Genomic DNA, 16,049 nt, shown 5'->3' with positions numbered 1-16,049 from the left:
ACAACAACGTTTCACCAGGCAACGCCGGTCAACTGCTGTTTGTGTATGAGAAATCGGTTGGAAACATTCCTCATGTCAGCACGTTGTAGGTGTCGCCACCGGTGCCAACCTAGTGTGAATGCTGTGAGAAGCTAATCATTTGCATATCACAGCATCTTCTTCCTGTCGTTTAAATTTCGCGTCTGTAGAACGTGATCTTCGTGGTGTAGCAATTTTAATGGCCAGTAGTTTACTTATTCGGGTGGTAACGGTGCCATAATGGCATTCTATCCTTTCCCCAGGCAAGCTGGCCCAAAACTCCTGCAACTAGTACCCGATATCCTGGATACTGGTACAGGGCTGATTTGACTTCCGAGCTGGTCCCTCACAAGTTCTGTTTGGGACAGATCTGCGGAGCTTGCTGCCCACGAAGCACCTCAGGATAACGCAGACAGTTCATAGAGACACATACCATGTGTGAACGAATATTGTCTTGTTGAAAAATGTCACCACGATACTATCGCATAAGACGTAACACGTGAAGACGTAGGATGTCCGTGATCTGTCGTTAAGCTGTCAAAGTTTCCTCAGTCGGTACCAGCCGTGACATGAGTCATACCCGATGGCGTCTTGCACCATGAAGCCAGGTGCAACAGCGCTGTGCCTCTCCGAAGCATTCCAAGAATGTGACGTCTCGCCAGGACGCCGCCATACTCGCCTATGATGGTCATCAGGGGTAGTGCAGAATCGCGATTTTTCACTGAACACAGTCCACGCCATAATACATGCTTCCCGATCACGACACCAATCCAAACGCAGACGTTTGTATTGTTGTGCTAGCAGATGCATAAGCATCTACATCTGCATAGATACTCCGCAAGCCACCGTACGGTGCGTGGCGGAGGGCACCCTGTACCACTACTTATTTCCTTTCCTGTTACACTCGCAAATAGAGCAAGAGAGTAACGACTATCTAAATGCGTCCGTATGAGCCCTGATTTCTTGTATCTTATCTTCGTGGACCGGTCGTTGTGCCCGAGTGTTTCTAGGCGCTTCAGCCCGGAACCGCGCGACCGCTACGGTCGCAGGTTCGAATTCTGCCTCGGACATGGATGTGTGTGATATCCTTAGGTTAGCTAGGTTTAAGTAGTTCTAGGGGTCTGATGACCTCAGATGTTAAGTCCCATAGTGCTCAGAGCATTTGAATCATTTATGTTCGTGGCCTACGTGCAAAGTATGTTGGCGGTAGTAGGATCATTCGGCAGTCAGCTTCAAATGCCGGTTCTCTAAATGTTCCCAATAGCGGTTCTCGAAAAGAACATCACCTTCCCTCCAGGGATTTCCATTGTACTTCCCACAGCATCTCCGTAACACCTGCGTGTTGTTCGAACCTACCGGTAATAAATCTAGAAGCCAGCCTCTGAATTGTTTGGATGCCCTCCTTCAATCCGACCAGGTACGGATCCCAAACACTCGAGCAATACTCAAGAATAGGTAGCATCAGCGTCCTATATACAGGCTTTCCTACAATTCTGCCAAAAAAGCGAAGTCAACGATTCGCCTTCCTTACCACAGTTCTCACGTGCTCGTTCCATCTCACATCGCTTTGCAACATCATGCCCGACTTGACTATGTCAAGCAGGTCACTAGTAATACTGCATCCAAACGTTACAGATTTGATCTTCCTACCCATACGCATTAACTTACAGTTTCCCACTTTTAGGGCTAGGTGCTATTCATCACATCAATTGGAAATTTTGTCGAAGTCGTCTTGTACCTTACTACAATCACTCAACTTCGACACCTTACCGTATACCGCGGCATCATAAGCAAACAACCGTCGATTTCTGCCCATGTTGTCCGCCAAATCATTTTTGTATGCAGAGAACAACAGCGGTCCTATCACACTTGCCTGGGGCACTGCTGACAAAACCCTTGTCGCTGACGAACATTCGCCGTCGAAGGCAACATACAGGGTTCTATTATTTAAGAAGTCTTCGAGCAACGCACATATCTGTGAACTTATTCCATACGCTCGTACCTTCGTTAACAGCCTGCAATGGGGAACCGTGTCCAATGTATTTCAGAAATCTAGAAATATGGAATCTGCCTGTTACCATTCATCCATAGTTCGTAGTATATCACGTGAGAAAAGGAAAAACTTAGTATCGCACGAGCGATGCTTTCTAAAACCATGCTGATTCGTGGACACAAGTATCTCAGTGCCAAAAAAGTTTAATATATTCGAACTGAGAATATATTCAAGGATTCTGCAGCACACAGAAGTTAGGGGTCTTGGTCTGTAATTTTGCGGATCCTTACTTTTTACGCTTCTTATGTACTGCAGTCACCTGAGCTTTTTTCCAGTCGCTTGGGACCTGGTGCTGGGCGAGAGATTCACGATAAATGCAAGCTAGGTACGGGGCCAATGCCGTAGAGTACTCTTTGTAAAATCGGACGCACGATATGGAAATTCCCAGTCTGGCAAATGCTAGTCTTCAACTAGTGATGCGGGATGACAGAACGTTGCAGGATGTCCATTACTTGTTCCGGCACGGCAAGCGCAGATGAGGCGTTACAAAGTGCGTGGCGCACAATACAGTGATCCTCCCTTGTGGTGGTCAGACGTGGTCGACCGGAACTTTGGCGCCAGTTTGCCTGCCCTCAGTTCCTATGCAGTCTATCATCGGGCCACTGTCACATCCGAATACCCCATTAAGATGGGTACTGCATTATACGGCCAACCGGCCTAATGAAGAACCAGAATGCGGCCACTTTCAAACTCTGTCAGGTACCGATAACGCTGTCTAATAGGAGAATGCGGCATCCTGTGTCCTTCTCAGACATCACTCAAAATCTGACACTGTACACGCCTTTTATATACCCTACCTGGCCTGGTAACAACGCTAAGCACAAACAACACTAATGCAATCTTCTGGTGGCGGTTCTTATCACAGGGAATTGTGACTCTAACCATTTACATATTCACCGCGTTGGAAGTTCTGCTGACATCCGACTATGTCTTCTGGGTGCTTCACTTTTTCGTGTAATTTGCGGCAAGATCTTATGGGACCAAACTGCTTAGGTCATCGGTCCCTAAGCTTACACACTACTTAATCTAACTTAAATTAACTTACGCTTTGGACAACACACACACACACACACATGCCCGAGGGAGGACTCGAACCTCCGACGGGGGGATCCGCGCGAACCGTGACAAGACGCCTTCGACCGCGCGGCTACCCCGCGCGGCCACTTTTTGATGGTATGCGCACACGCACGCACACCTATATATATATATATATATATACATATAGGTGTGCGTGCGTGTGCGCATACCATGAAGGTTGCGATAAAGCCACCGAATATCATCAGTATATATATAGGTGTGCGTGCGTGTGCGCATACCATGAAGGCTGCGATAAAGCCACCGAATATAATCAGTAGAGCCACAGTGTGTGTATGTGTGTGTGAGTGTGTGTGTGAGTGCGCCTTTGTGCACATCATTAGTCGAATTCACGAATCCCCTACGCGAAAATAAGTCTTAATCACATGGTCAATCAACACAAATTATGTTATATCCGTGTTTTTAAGGATTTTGTGGCCACTCTTATAAGGCCGGTCCTTGCTGGATGTGCGGTATCTTTTTTGTTCTTTCTGCCGTCAACGGGATGTCATTTTCATATTACGCTCATTTGACTTCGTACACCATATCATTAGCACCAGGTGGTGTTAGATTTCAGTGTACAATCCCCTTAGAATGATAACACTGGTAGTATGGTCAACATCTTTCGCTGTTCCAGTACTGAAGGGCGTCCATGTTGGAAAAAGGTGTTAATGAAATAGGTGGAAAAATTGGTAACTGGGTCTAAATGACTTTCAATTAGAGGATCACTAATGACGTGAGTAGTCAGTTATGTCACAGAGCTGACGTTCACGACGGTGTGAAGTGATTAGGCTCCTGGTGAAGTTCAGCTCATTTGTCATTACCATGAAACTGAAGTTAATCTGCAAAATTGTCTTCTTCATAGTGTGGAGAACCGTATCAGTCTGGAGTAGCGGACTACGATGCATGCATACAAAGTAGGGCAGTACGAGTGGTTACAGGTTTGATGGACTCGCTTGAGTGCTTCAAAATGGTTCAAATGGCTCTGAGCACTATGGGACTTAACATCTGAGGTCATCAGTCCCCTAGAACTTAGAACTACTTAAACCTAACTAACCTAAGGACGTCACACACATCCATGCCCGAGGCAAGATTCGAACCTGCGACCGAAGCGGTGGCGCGTTTCCAGACTGAAGCGCCTAGAACCGCTCGACCACTCCGGCCGGCTGAGTGCTTCATTGCACTGACAGACACCCGAAGGAACACTATTATAGTCTCTAAAGAGCATGTTATGAAATTTCGGAAACGGGTTTACTGACATGAATATGGCAGTATCTCATTCCGAAGGTATTACGATGATTACATTAGGATGTGGTGTGATGAATGACAACTTGCTCTAAATGTAGAGAAATGCAAGTTAATGCAGATGAACAGGAAAAACAAACCTTTAACGTTCGAATTCAGTATCAGTGGCGTGCTCCTTGACGGTGACTTCGATAATATGTTTAGGCGTAAGGTTGTGAAGCGATATGGGATGGAACGAGCGCGTATGGACGGTAGCAGGGAAGACGAAAGATCGATTTTGGTTTATTGAAAGAATTCTAGGCAAGTGTGGCTCATATATAAAGAAGGTTCAAAAAATGGCTCTGAGCACTATGGGATATAACATCTGTGGTCATCAGTCCCCTAGAACTTAGAACTACGTAAACCTAACTAACCTAAGGACATCACACACATCCATGCCCGAGGCAGCATTCGAACCTGCCACCGTAGCAGTCGCGCGGTTCCGGACTGAGCGCCTAGAACCGCGGGACCACCGCGGCCGGCTTTGAAGAAGGTCTTCTATGCAATATTACCTAATCTAACCTAACCTAACCTAACCTAGGAGACTTTCTATGCAATATTATATAACTATGTCAAAATAATATCGGAAATTGTTGAGGTGAGTTGACGATTCCTTCTTCCGGAACTGTTTTTTGACGACTGACATATTCTTCTTCGTAAGTTACTGCGGACAGTCGTCTAGAATGTAATATGTTTGAGGTAATGTCTTTCGTGTAACGTTATCCACATGTAGGAGAGGGAAACAGATGTTTTTGCTATTGAAATTAAAATTCCTAAAAATGTATTTCTGTACCACTATATAACACTACACAGTTTTATACTAAAAAATGAAGCTGCTGCATCACGCTAGAATAAAAAAATTCTTACCATACCATCAGATGCAAGTTAATGCAGATGAACAGGAAAAACAGACCTGTAACGTTCGAAATCAGTATTAGTGGTGTGCTACTTGAGGGTGACTTCAATAAAATATTTAGGCGTAAGGTTGTGAAGCGATATGGGATGGAACGAGCGCGTAAGGACGGTAGCAGGGAAGACGAAAGATCTCTTAACATCCATACAATAGGTACATTCCATTACCATACGTATTTCTTTTCCCCTTTACACAGATATCTCACTTCCGAACACGAAATATTGTGTTATTTAATCTCTTTATTCTTCTGAATTCTCCTCAGGTAACATATTTCTCTGTGCCACAGCGAAAGCTTTACCTCACACCGATTTATAATTTCAAATGTTAGACGACTATGAAAAATTGGCTGGACTAAAAATAACTGTTTCTTTCGCTCGACAAAGCAGTCTCCAGCCTGCTAGTAAGCAATGCTTTCCATGGTTGTTTAATGTAAAACATAATTGAAAGGGTAACAATATACCTTTTTCTTATAATTCCACTTGTTTTTATCCATTTGTCCATTGCTTCCTCATCAGAGCACACACTGTTACGCTTTATACTGTTTAGTGTTTTCCAGTATTCTTAGCTGCTGCAGGCTCCCTAAATTTCTGTTCCCCGGAACTCGTTGTATCAGAAAATATCTATTTTTTACATTTACAAATTCTTTTTATATCTGCCACTATTATTATTGTTGTTATTATGGCCATCATTATTAGTGGCAGCAGCTGCAGCAGTAGTAGTATAACTACTGCCTGTATTAACTTTATTAATAGACACTCAAATCATTTTAACACTCTGTCATATGAAACGTTATTTCTTGTTACGATGTAAAAAATTTAGTATGGTGCCGGCCCTAATCAGATCAGGTTAAATAAATAAAATAAATAAAACTCACTCATCTCATGTTCACCGAAATTAAAGGCTTGAAAACTAAAACTTTAGCACAACGATTTGCCATCAAATAAGTATCTGATAACCTGCAGAATTTCTTCGCTGATTACGATATACGTCGGCAGTAGATGTATTACACAAATGTGTCATGCATGAAAGAAATATTTATTGGAAGTTACCATTCATGTTTGTGAACAGTTCTGATCATTGAAACCTGTAGTTAAGTGTTCTTCCAGCCTCATACTATACTGACATAATTCTTCTTTTGCAGGTTTACTGGGCTGGACCTCTTGGAGGAGGCATCGTCGCTGGTGTCATTTACAGGTTCCTGTTCCAGGCTCGGAAACCTGAAGACGAAGCCAGCTCCTATGACTTCTGAACGCATCATTTCTCTTGCCGCAGGCAGGGACACATCTTCGCGGAGTGGCTGAGAACGGATCAGAGACAATATATCGTGAAAATTTAGTGTATACCGTAGTGATATTGAACTGTCCAGCCAAACGTCTCCTGCGCTGACTTATTTTGTGGCGTTTCCTGAAGAGTACAATGGGATTATTATACTTATTTATTTGTAAGTGGACTATGCTTGGCACACCTTGTAGTTATTCCTATGTAACGTATAGGTTTCTTTCTCTGCAAGGCAACTGTAGTCAAACAGGGAATTGTGAAGTGTCTGTGTGGTCTTTGGGACTGAAAACAGTTACGCCATGAAGATGAAGGTTCTGTCATGTTACTACATGGCTTGAGATCTTCTGTACCACACTGACACTTCTCATATTTCGGCAACAGATCACTTTCGGCTCGAAAGTGTGACGGGTTTCACTGTTGTCTAAATTGTTTTGAATAGAATCTCGTTCACTGATTCTGCGTTCAATAACACTATGTTTAATTTTCTCTTGCTACTTGCTTCAGTTGTACAGTAAGATATATATATGCATATTGCTGTAGCTTAGAATAAAGTTTTACTATATTAAAACTTTTAGTCTTGTTTTATTTCTAAGATTAGATCCAGTTACTGACAGGCCAGCCATCCAAACAGAAACTGTTCAGTTACTTTCATGTTTTCAGCACAGCTTTACAAAGGAAAACATTTTCTTCCTTGGGGTTCACAATTAATTCGCACACTGAAAAAAATCTTAGTTGACTTAGCCTAAATTTTCATTAAGGGAGAAAGTGATTATAATGCTATCTGTTACTGATTTATGTAAGCTCTTTACAAATGTAAAACTAGTTCCCCTTTGAAAAGACGAGTTAATGAAGAAAATAGTGACTGCGAAAATTGTCATGATAATACCCCAAGATGTCGCTAATCCGAGTAACGACCACTACATGAATGATCTTACGAAATTTAGTACTTTCGTGATTTTCATCGCTCGTACACCCGAGATACTTCATTTGCCTCATTGGACATCAACAATTAAGAACGTCTCTCGTGGAATATACGTTGATAACGAATTTGATTACATAAACGTCCCTGACGTCTTACACTGCCTGTTACAATCATCTCGCTGTTGGACATCTCGTGGCTTTAACTCCACAAGGTACAAGAAATGGTAGAGAGTGATCTGATCCATCATCGCACAACAACCGCCCACAACAAACGAATTCGAGAACGATGAAATTCTGTATTTTACTATTAAACGTACATGTTTCCTATGTATATGACGAAACAATTCTACGTAATCTGTCAGCAGATGTCTGTAGCATTAGTATGTATCGAGCTATAGTAGAAGTGCAAAAAGTCTCATTTCTTCATAGATGTTATATAAATGGAAGAGGATGTAGATGAACATGAGAGAGGAGACACGATACTGCGAGAAGAATTTCGCCGAACACTGAAAGACCTAAGTCGAAACAAGGTCCAGGGAGTAGATGACATACCATCAGAACCGTGGGAGAGCCAACCACGACCAAATTCCTCCATTTGGTGAGCAAGATGTGTGAGACAGGCGAAATACCCTCAGACTTCAAGAAGAATATATTAATCCCGATTCCAAAGAAAGCAGGTATTGACAGATGTGAATATCACCGAACTATAAGTTTAATAACTCACGATTTCAGAGTATTAACACGAATTATTTACAGAAGATTGGATAAATTGGTAGAAACTCACCTTGGGAAGTCCAATTTGGATTCCAGAGAAGTTTAGAAGTATGTGAGGCAACACTGACCCTACGACTTACGTTAGAAGATAGGTTAAGGAAAGACAAACCTACGTTCATTCATTTGGACACTTAGAGGAAACTTTTGACGCTGTCGACTGCAATCCTCTCTTCGAAATTATGAAGCTAGCAGGGTAAAATACAGGGAGCGAGAGGCTATTTACAACTTGTACAGAAACCAGACTGCAGTTACATGAGTTGAAGGGCATGAAAAGAAGGGGGTGAGACAGGCGTGAAGCATATCACAATTTTATTCAATCTTTATAATGAGCGAGCAGTAAAGGAAACAAAGGAAAATTTGGAGGAGGAATTGGAAGTTCAGGGAGAAAACCTAAAAACTTTAAGGTTTGCCGATGATACTGTATTTCTGTCGGAGACAGCGAAGTAGTTAAAGGAGCAGTTGAAATCAATGGACAACTTCTTGAAAAGAGGATATAAGATGAACATCAACAAAAGCAAAGCAAGGGTCGTGGAATGTTTTCTAATTAAATCAGAAGATGCTGAGGGAACTAGATTAGGAAATGATACACTAAAAGTAGTAGGTGAGTTTTGCTATTTGGGAAGCGAAATAACAGATGATGGCCGAAGTAGAGAGGATATAATATGTACAATGGCAATGGCAAGAAAAGTGTTTCTGAAGAGGAGAAATCAGTTAACACCGAATATAGATTTAAGTGTTAGGAAGTCCTTCACGAAGGTATTTGTCTGGAATATAGGTTTCTACGGAATTGTAACACGGGTGATAAACAATTCAAAGAAGAAGAGAGTAGAAGCTTTTGAAATGTGATACTGCAGAAGTATGCTCAAATTAAGATGGGTAGATCATACAACTAACAAGGAGGTACTGAATAGAATTGGGGAGAAACGAAATTTGTGGCATAACTGGACTAAAAGAAGGGATTGATTGGTAGGACACATTCCGAGTCATCAAGGGATCTCCAATTTTGTATTGGAGGGGGGGGGGGGGGCAGGGCGGGGGATGGAATCGTAGAGAGAGACCAAGAGATAAATACAGTAAATAGATTCAGAAGGATGTAGGTTGCAGTTGTTATTCAGAGAGGAGGAGGCTTCCACGGGATTAGATTAACATGGAGAGCTGCATCAAACCAGTCTATGGACTGAAGATCAACACACACATGTATTCACCATGCAAAGACATCTCGATCGGATTGCATTACACCTGCATTACAACCTGTACCCTGATATTACGCAACGGATCATTCAAAGCTACTTCTGTTTCATGGTTCTGGAGTCTGCAATGACAATTCCTAAGCTCCTAAATTTGCGTTTAACATAGGCACACGTGTGGTACAACGGAACCTCTGAGAAGACTGTTCTGTGCCATACGTCTGCTCAAATAGGACAGACATCAAGCTGCCATAATTCATATTTTGATTAACAAGACAGTCTGCTGTGATGGCAGAAGTTTCATTCATACTGAAGTACTCGTAACACATCCTTGACGCAAAGGCCTATGAACATTATCGGCTATGGCGAACGTCATAGGTCAGACCTTTTGTTTTCCCTTAAGCAATATAATTAAAAGCCATTGACCATCTGTGAATTGTGCTACTTATAATAATAAATCTATGTGGAGTGCAAAAAGGCAAACGAGTTTGCTTTTGCTCGTTCAGATTTTCAAATAAATTTTGCACTTTATTTGAATTATTCAATGAACAAATAAGTATTTACGATAGTGGTATGTTTTTTTTCCCCTTTATTGTAATTTCATCCTGCTGACAGCAGCACAGTCCGCCGCTCTTCAGCCGAGTGGCTTTACAAAAAAATATAAAAAATGGGAACTTATACATAAAAAGGGCGATGAAAGATGGAGATAAAAACACAGTAAATGAAGATAATGAAAGTTAAAATATACACTAACACTGTGGGACAGTTAAAAAGGTCGACAGAAAGTTTAATGAACACAGCTGGCACTTAAAATACACTGGAGTCATACACATGTTAAAAGTCGGCCATAGTAAAAAAATGTACAGGGTGAGAGACACTTAAAAAAACTATAAAGGACAGAGCACACACGAAGAATAAGAACTGCTGGTAGGGACCTGCCAAGGGACGTGGGACGGGAGGTCTGAGAGGATGGAAAAAGAGGGGAGGAAGGTGCAGTGGGTGGGACTAGGGGGGTGGGAGGAAGAGGAAAAAGGGGGGCTAATTTGAGGTAAGATCCTATGGGACCAAACTACTTAGGTCATCAGTCCCTAAGTTTACACACTACATAATCTACTCAAACTAACTTACGCTATGGACAACACACACACCCATGCCCGAGGATGGACTCGAACCTCCGACAGGGGGAGCCGTGCAGACTGTGACAAGACGCCTCAGGCCGCATGACTACCCCGCACAGCTTGGGAAGCTAATGATATACCAGTTACGCTATTTTTTTATATGAATTTTGTTGCGTAAATCACAATGAGCTCATTTCGGCGTAGTGCCATCGTCATGTGCTCTTACGTGTAATATTGATGCTGTCATATACTGTCTTCGTTGGAATTTGTGTTTAGACACTACTTGAACATTCATTGTACACATACTGTTATATCTGTTACACGTAATATTCACTGCATCCAAGCTGTAAAGAAGGACACTAAGGGCTGTGCGGCGCCTCCCACCGAAGGTTCGAGGCCTCCCTCGAGCATGGGTGTGTGTGTGTGTGTGTTGTTCTTATCACAAGTTAGTTTAAGTAGTGTGTAAGTCTAGGGACCTCAGCAGTTTGGTCCCTTAGATAAAAAATGGTTCAAATGGCTCTGAGCACTATGGGACTTAACATCTTAGGTCATCAGTCCCCTAGAACTTAGAACTACTGAAACCTAACTAACCTAAGGACATCACAAACATCCATGCCCGAGGCAGGATTCGAACCTGCGACCTAGCAGTCCCGCGGTTCCGGACTGTAGCGCCTAGAACCGCACGGCCACCTCGGCCGGCTTGGTCCCTTAGATATTCACACACATTTGAACAGGGAAACGAATGCACAAAACTGACTTATGTATATCTGAAAATTAGATATAACAATACATCTACAACTAATGTCCAAGTAAAGTCTAAATACAAATTCCAGCAATGACAGCATACGGCAGCAGCCATGTTACAAGTAAGAACACCTCACGATGGCAACATGGCGAAAAGAGATTACTTTGACTTACGCAGTGAAACTCATATAAATAGCAGCGTAACTGGTACGTCATTTTTGCACTCGCGTCACTACAAGATACGAGAGCATTTCGAAAAGTAAAGATACAATGGCTCGCAGTCCTTAAATAGAACACTTATTTAGAAAACGTCAGTTACATCTTATTAACTGGACTATTTGTTATTTCCCGACATAATCACACCCTTTATCCAAACATTTGTTAAGTCGGTGCACAAGCTTTTGTATCCCACAGTCATAGAACGTTGCCGCCTGTTGTCGGAACCACATTTCAACTTCATCTTTGATATCTTCATCGTCATAGAATGATTTTCCACCAAAACGTGGCTTCAGGTAACGGAAGACATGGAAGTCGGTGGGCGCAAGGTCCGGGCATTATGGCGGATCGTCCAATACGTCCCATTTGAATTGTTTGAGTTGTGCTTTGGTTACGAGCGCTGTTGAGTCCGAGCGTTGTCATGACGCAAGCGGACTCCACTTGTCAGTATTCCCCTGCGTTTGCTTTGAATTGCCCTTAGAAGACGTTTCAAAGTCTGGCAATATGCAGTAGCATTAATTGTCGTTCCAGGAGGCATAAATTCCAACAGAAGAGTGCCTTGTCTGTCCCAAAACACATAAGCCATGATTTTCTTCGCTGAAATCGACGTTTTGCATTTCTTGGCTTTTGGCGAATTCGAATGGCGCCATTGCATTGATTGTTGCTTGGTTTCAGGTGTATGGTGATAAACCCACGTCTCGTCACCTGTCACAATGTGATCAAGGAACTCGTCACCTGCTTCAGCATACCGTGTGAGGAAGTCGAGTGCAAAGCCCATCCTTTTCTTTTTGTGTTCTTCCGTTTACAGTTTTGGAACCCAGCGCGCACACAATTTCCTGTACCCTAACTTGACAGTCATAACGTCATAAAGAGTTGTCATTGACACTTCCGATATGATCTAATGCAATTCTTTCAATGTGAGACGTCTATTCGCACGAATTGCTTCCTCCGCTCTCCGAAGAAGGGCATCAGAGATCACAGATGGCCGACCTGTTCTTTGTTCGTCATGAACATCGGCCCTACCTTCAGAGAAATTACGACACCATTTCGTTACATTTTGTCGATTCATAATGTTCCCACAAACAGAGACAATTTCTTTGTGAATATCCGCTGGTCGCTGACCTTTTGCATGAAGAAAACGTATGACAGAGCGCACTTAGCATTTGGCGAGATTCTGAATCGGTGCAGCCATTTTAAACACGACCTACTCCAACCAGAAGCAACGTTCAACTGCCGAATGACCGCGAGGAGAAAGCTAACGGTTCAAGGCTAACACCAGTATCGCCAACTTGCTCGCCAAAACTCTTCTGTTCCTCTGGCGTACGGTGTATCTTTACTTTCCGAAATACCCTCGTATATTTTGCACTGCAGGCCCCAAAGAACAAAAAGTAAGTATTTATCTATGAACCAGCTTGATATTCAACAGAAAATGTTAACGATGCCAACACTATTCAATTTAAATAGCATACACGGTTTGGTTTTTTTTTTAAGAAAAATAAAAGGGAGAAATATCTCTTAGAGAGAGCATACTGTCAAAGTATTGGGAGCTTCAAAGAGTATGCTTAGATTTTAACAATTTTATACATCCCTATGTAATGCGAATTTGACCGCCAGATGTCATGGGAGGCAGGCCGCTTGTGTAAAAGGGGGTAGGGGTATTGTGTTGTCAGTATAGACGCCGTAACAGCAGAATGGGTCGGTCTGGAGAAGTCAATGACTTCGAATGTGGATTAGTCATTGGATGCCACCTGAATAACAAATCCATCAGCGACATTTCAGTCATTCTAAAGCTGCCCAAGTCGACTGCTTCTGATGTGGATGTGAAATGGAAACGAGAAGAGGGAACCACATCTGAACCGAGACCACGTAGATATCCTGTACAGACTGACAGGGACCATCTACATCTACACTCATACTCTACAAGCCATCGTACGGTGCGTGGCGGAGGGCACCCTTTACCATGCCAACGGATATTGCGGAGGACATTTGTAAAATATCGCATTCACATCGGCGGAACGAATCACTCGTGATCTCCAAAGTGCTGCCAGTAGTAGAGCTAGCACAATGACTGTGCGTAGTAAGTGAAAAAGAATGGGGTACAACGCTTGAACAGCTCCTCATAAGCAATACATTTCTGTAGTCAATATGAAGCGACGCATGAGGTGGAGTAAAAAGCAACGCCACTGGACATGGATCACTGGAAACGAGTGATTTGGACTGATGAAGTAAGCTGTACGCTGCGACAATCCTTGAAGTGTTTGGTTTTGGCAAATGCCTGGAGAATGTTAGCTGACATCATGTATAGTATCACAGTGAAGTATGGAGGACGCTGTGTTAGCCTATGGGATGTTTTTCGTGGTTAGTATGTGATACACTTATTTGCGACTAAGAAAACGCTACATGCGGAAGGATATGAACATATTTTGCAGCACTGTGAACTTCGTTTCGGTAGAGCAAAAGTTCGGAGAGGATGGTTGATTGTATCAGCATCACAATGCATTCTGTCATAAAGTAATATCTGTGGAGAAATAGTCTGTGGACAATAATATTCCTAAAATGGACAAGCCTGCCAAGAATGTCGACATGAACCCAGCGAAACATCTTTGGGATGGGTTAGAACGTCAGCTTCACTCCAGACCCCAACGTCCGACATCAGTACCTTCTCTGGTTGCGGCTCTTGAAGAATAATGGGCTGCCATTTCTCCCCAGACATTCAGACGCCTCATTTCAGGTGTCTCCAGCTTGGTTCGGGCCGTCATAAAGGCGAAGGGTGGACACACCTCATATCATTGTCCACTAATAGGTGTCCGGTTACTTTTGATCGGATAGTTTATCAGACTACGGACTTGAATTATATTGCCGAATTGAATTATTAAAGGCCGATGCCTTGAGATTTTTACATATGGGATTTACAATCAGTTATTCGTTGCAAATAATTAGGAATACAATTCCAAGTTTGTTGACTGGTTTTCAACGTTATTCGGGGAGGAAAGGAATCGTAGTGTACTGGTGCCCGTTGTGTACGTAGCCACATCTGAACTGACCTAAGAAACGACCCGTCAATTGAAGCAGCTAAACATCAAAATAATATTTGTATTTTCATCATAAATAACGGGAAATGAAATGCAGTCAGAATCTGGTTAACATATGCAACAACCATTACAGTGACAAATTCTCAAAATAGGTATGAGCAGCAAAAGTACACAGTGCACAACTGTACGCCAGAAATAAACATTGGCTACAAGAATCCATTTACAGCCAGTCACAACCCCGTTTCTTATACCATCCGGCTGCCGTAGAAATGTGACGTTTTCATCATCTTTACCGCGCCACACTGACAATACTGTAACATTTGTCGTTGACCTAGCTTTCTAGCATTATCCCACTCAAGAACGACAACGCACTTCTGTAGTACTGTAACCACATATGACACAATGCTTTGTTCGAACGTGATACAGAGCTGTTCGCCTGTTGCAGGCCTTCAAGGAAGAAACGATCCACATAATTACCTAGGGATACTATCACCAACGATTTCCTGACTACACAACCTGTTACGCAGCCGCGAATGTCGTATTGCCTTCAACCACAAACACTACCTGCCTTTTGTATTTTTGCCTTCATTAACGTTCAAAGAGAGTAATCTTTATATGCGACCGGAATTATTACTGGCGATTATGAGTATGTAACAAATGCTTTCATTTGTGTGGTTAAGGTGATCCTAGGTGTTGTATAATTACTTAAGGTATTTCGAATCCGCCTTTGTAACTACTATGCATGTTTTAGTAGACAATGAATTTCACCTGACGATGGCAATTAAGTCTCGTTAGCAAAAGTTCGTGCTCAGGCAGTGATTACATCTAGCTGCAAAATCCGAGGAGAAATTCAATTCAGAAAGTATAAACTTTATTCTAGGGTAAAAAATATCCCATTGATTTTCCCAACTGGAATAGGTATGCATTTGAATTTCTGCACAACTTAGGTTAAAAATCTCCGTGTGTCATGAAAAAGAAAAATATGACGACGTTCTGAAAAGTAATGCCTCCGATTTTTGTGTGAAAACTCTTAAAGATTTTTAAATAAAACAGACTTTATTAACATTCTACATCTTTATTCTGGATGTCTACATATTTATTTCTCAACGTACTCACCCTGGCGACGAACACATATCCTCCAACGAGAGACAGGTTTGTTGATACTGTCACTGTAGGATGTCTGCTTTGTTGACAGAGCCATAACCTCATCTCTGCTTGCACCGATTCATCACTATCAAAGTGAAGTCCCCGAAGATGTTCTTTAAGTATTGGAAATAGATGAAAACCGGAGGAGCCAGTCGGGACTGTATGGATGATGACTGATAACTGTGAATCCAAGGCGTCAGATTGCTGCAGATGTCGAAGAACTCGTGTGTGGTTTGGCACTGTGATGCTGAAGGATAGGGTACTCCCTATATGAACGACCTGTTCGAGTTC

At 42.5% G+C, this 16,049-nt stretch overlaps 1 protein-coding gene across 1 annotated transcript in view; it reads left to right on the top strand.

Moving 5' to 3' along the window:
* The window catches only part of LOC124721977 (aquaporin AQPAn.G), a 168,627-nt gene extending 161,433 nt beyond the window's left edge, over positions 1 to 7,194 (top strand). The window contains exon 6 of the mRNA XM_047247145.1: positions 6,484 to 7,194. Coding sequence (XP_047103101.1) covers positions 6,484 to 6,591 — 108 coding nt within the window. The 3' untranslated portion in view covers positions 6,592 to 7,194. The remainder of the gene's footprint in view (positions 1 to 6,483) is intronic.
* Positions 7,195 to 16,049: the final 8,855 nt, after the last annotated feature.

This window comes from Schistocerca piceifrons, chromosome X (genome assembly GCF_021461385.2).
Source record: "Schistocerca piceifrons isolate TAMUIC-IGC-003096 chromosome X, iqSchPice1.1, whole genome shotgun sequence".
Taxonomy (NCBI): Eukaryota; Metazoa; Arthropoda; class Insecta; order Orthoptera; family Acrididae; genus Schistocerca; species Schistocerca piceifrons.
The sequence above is the reverse complement of the archived record's forward strand: the minus strand, read 5'-3'. Positions and strand labels throughout refer to the sequence as shown.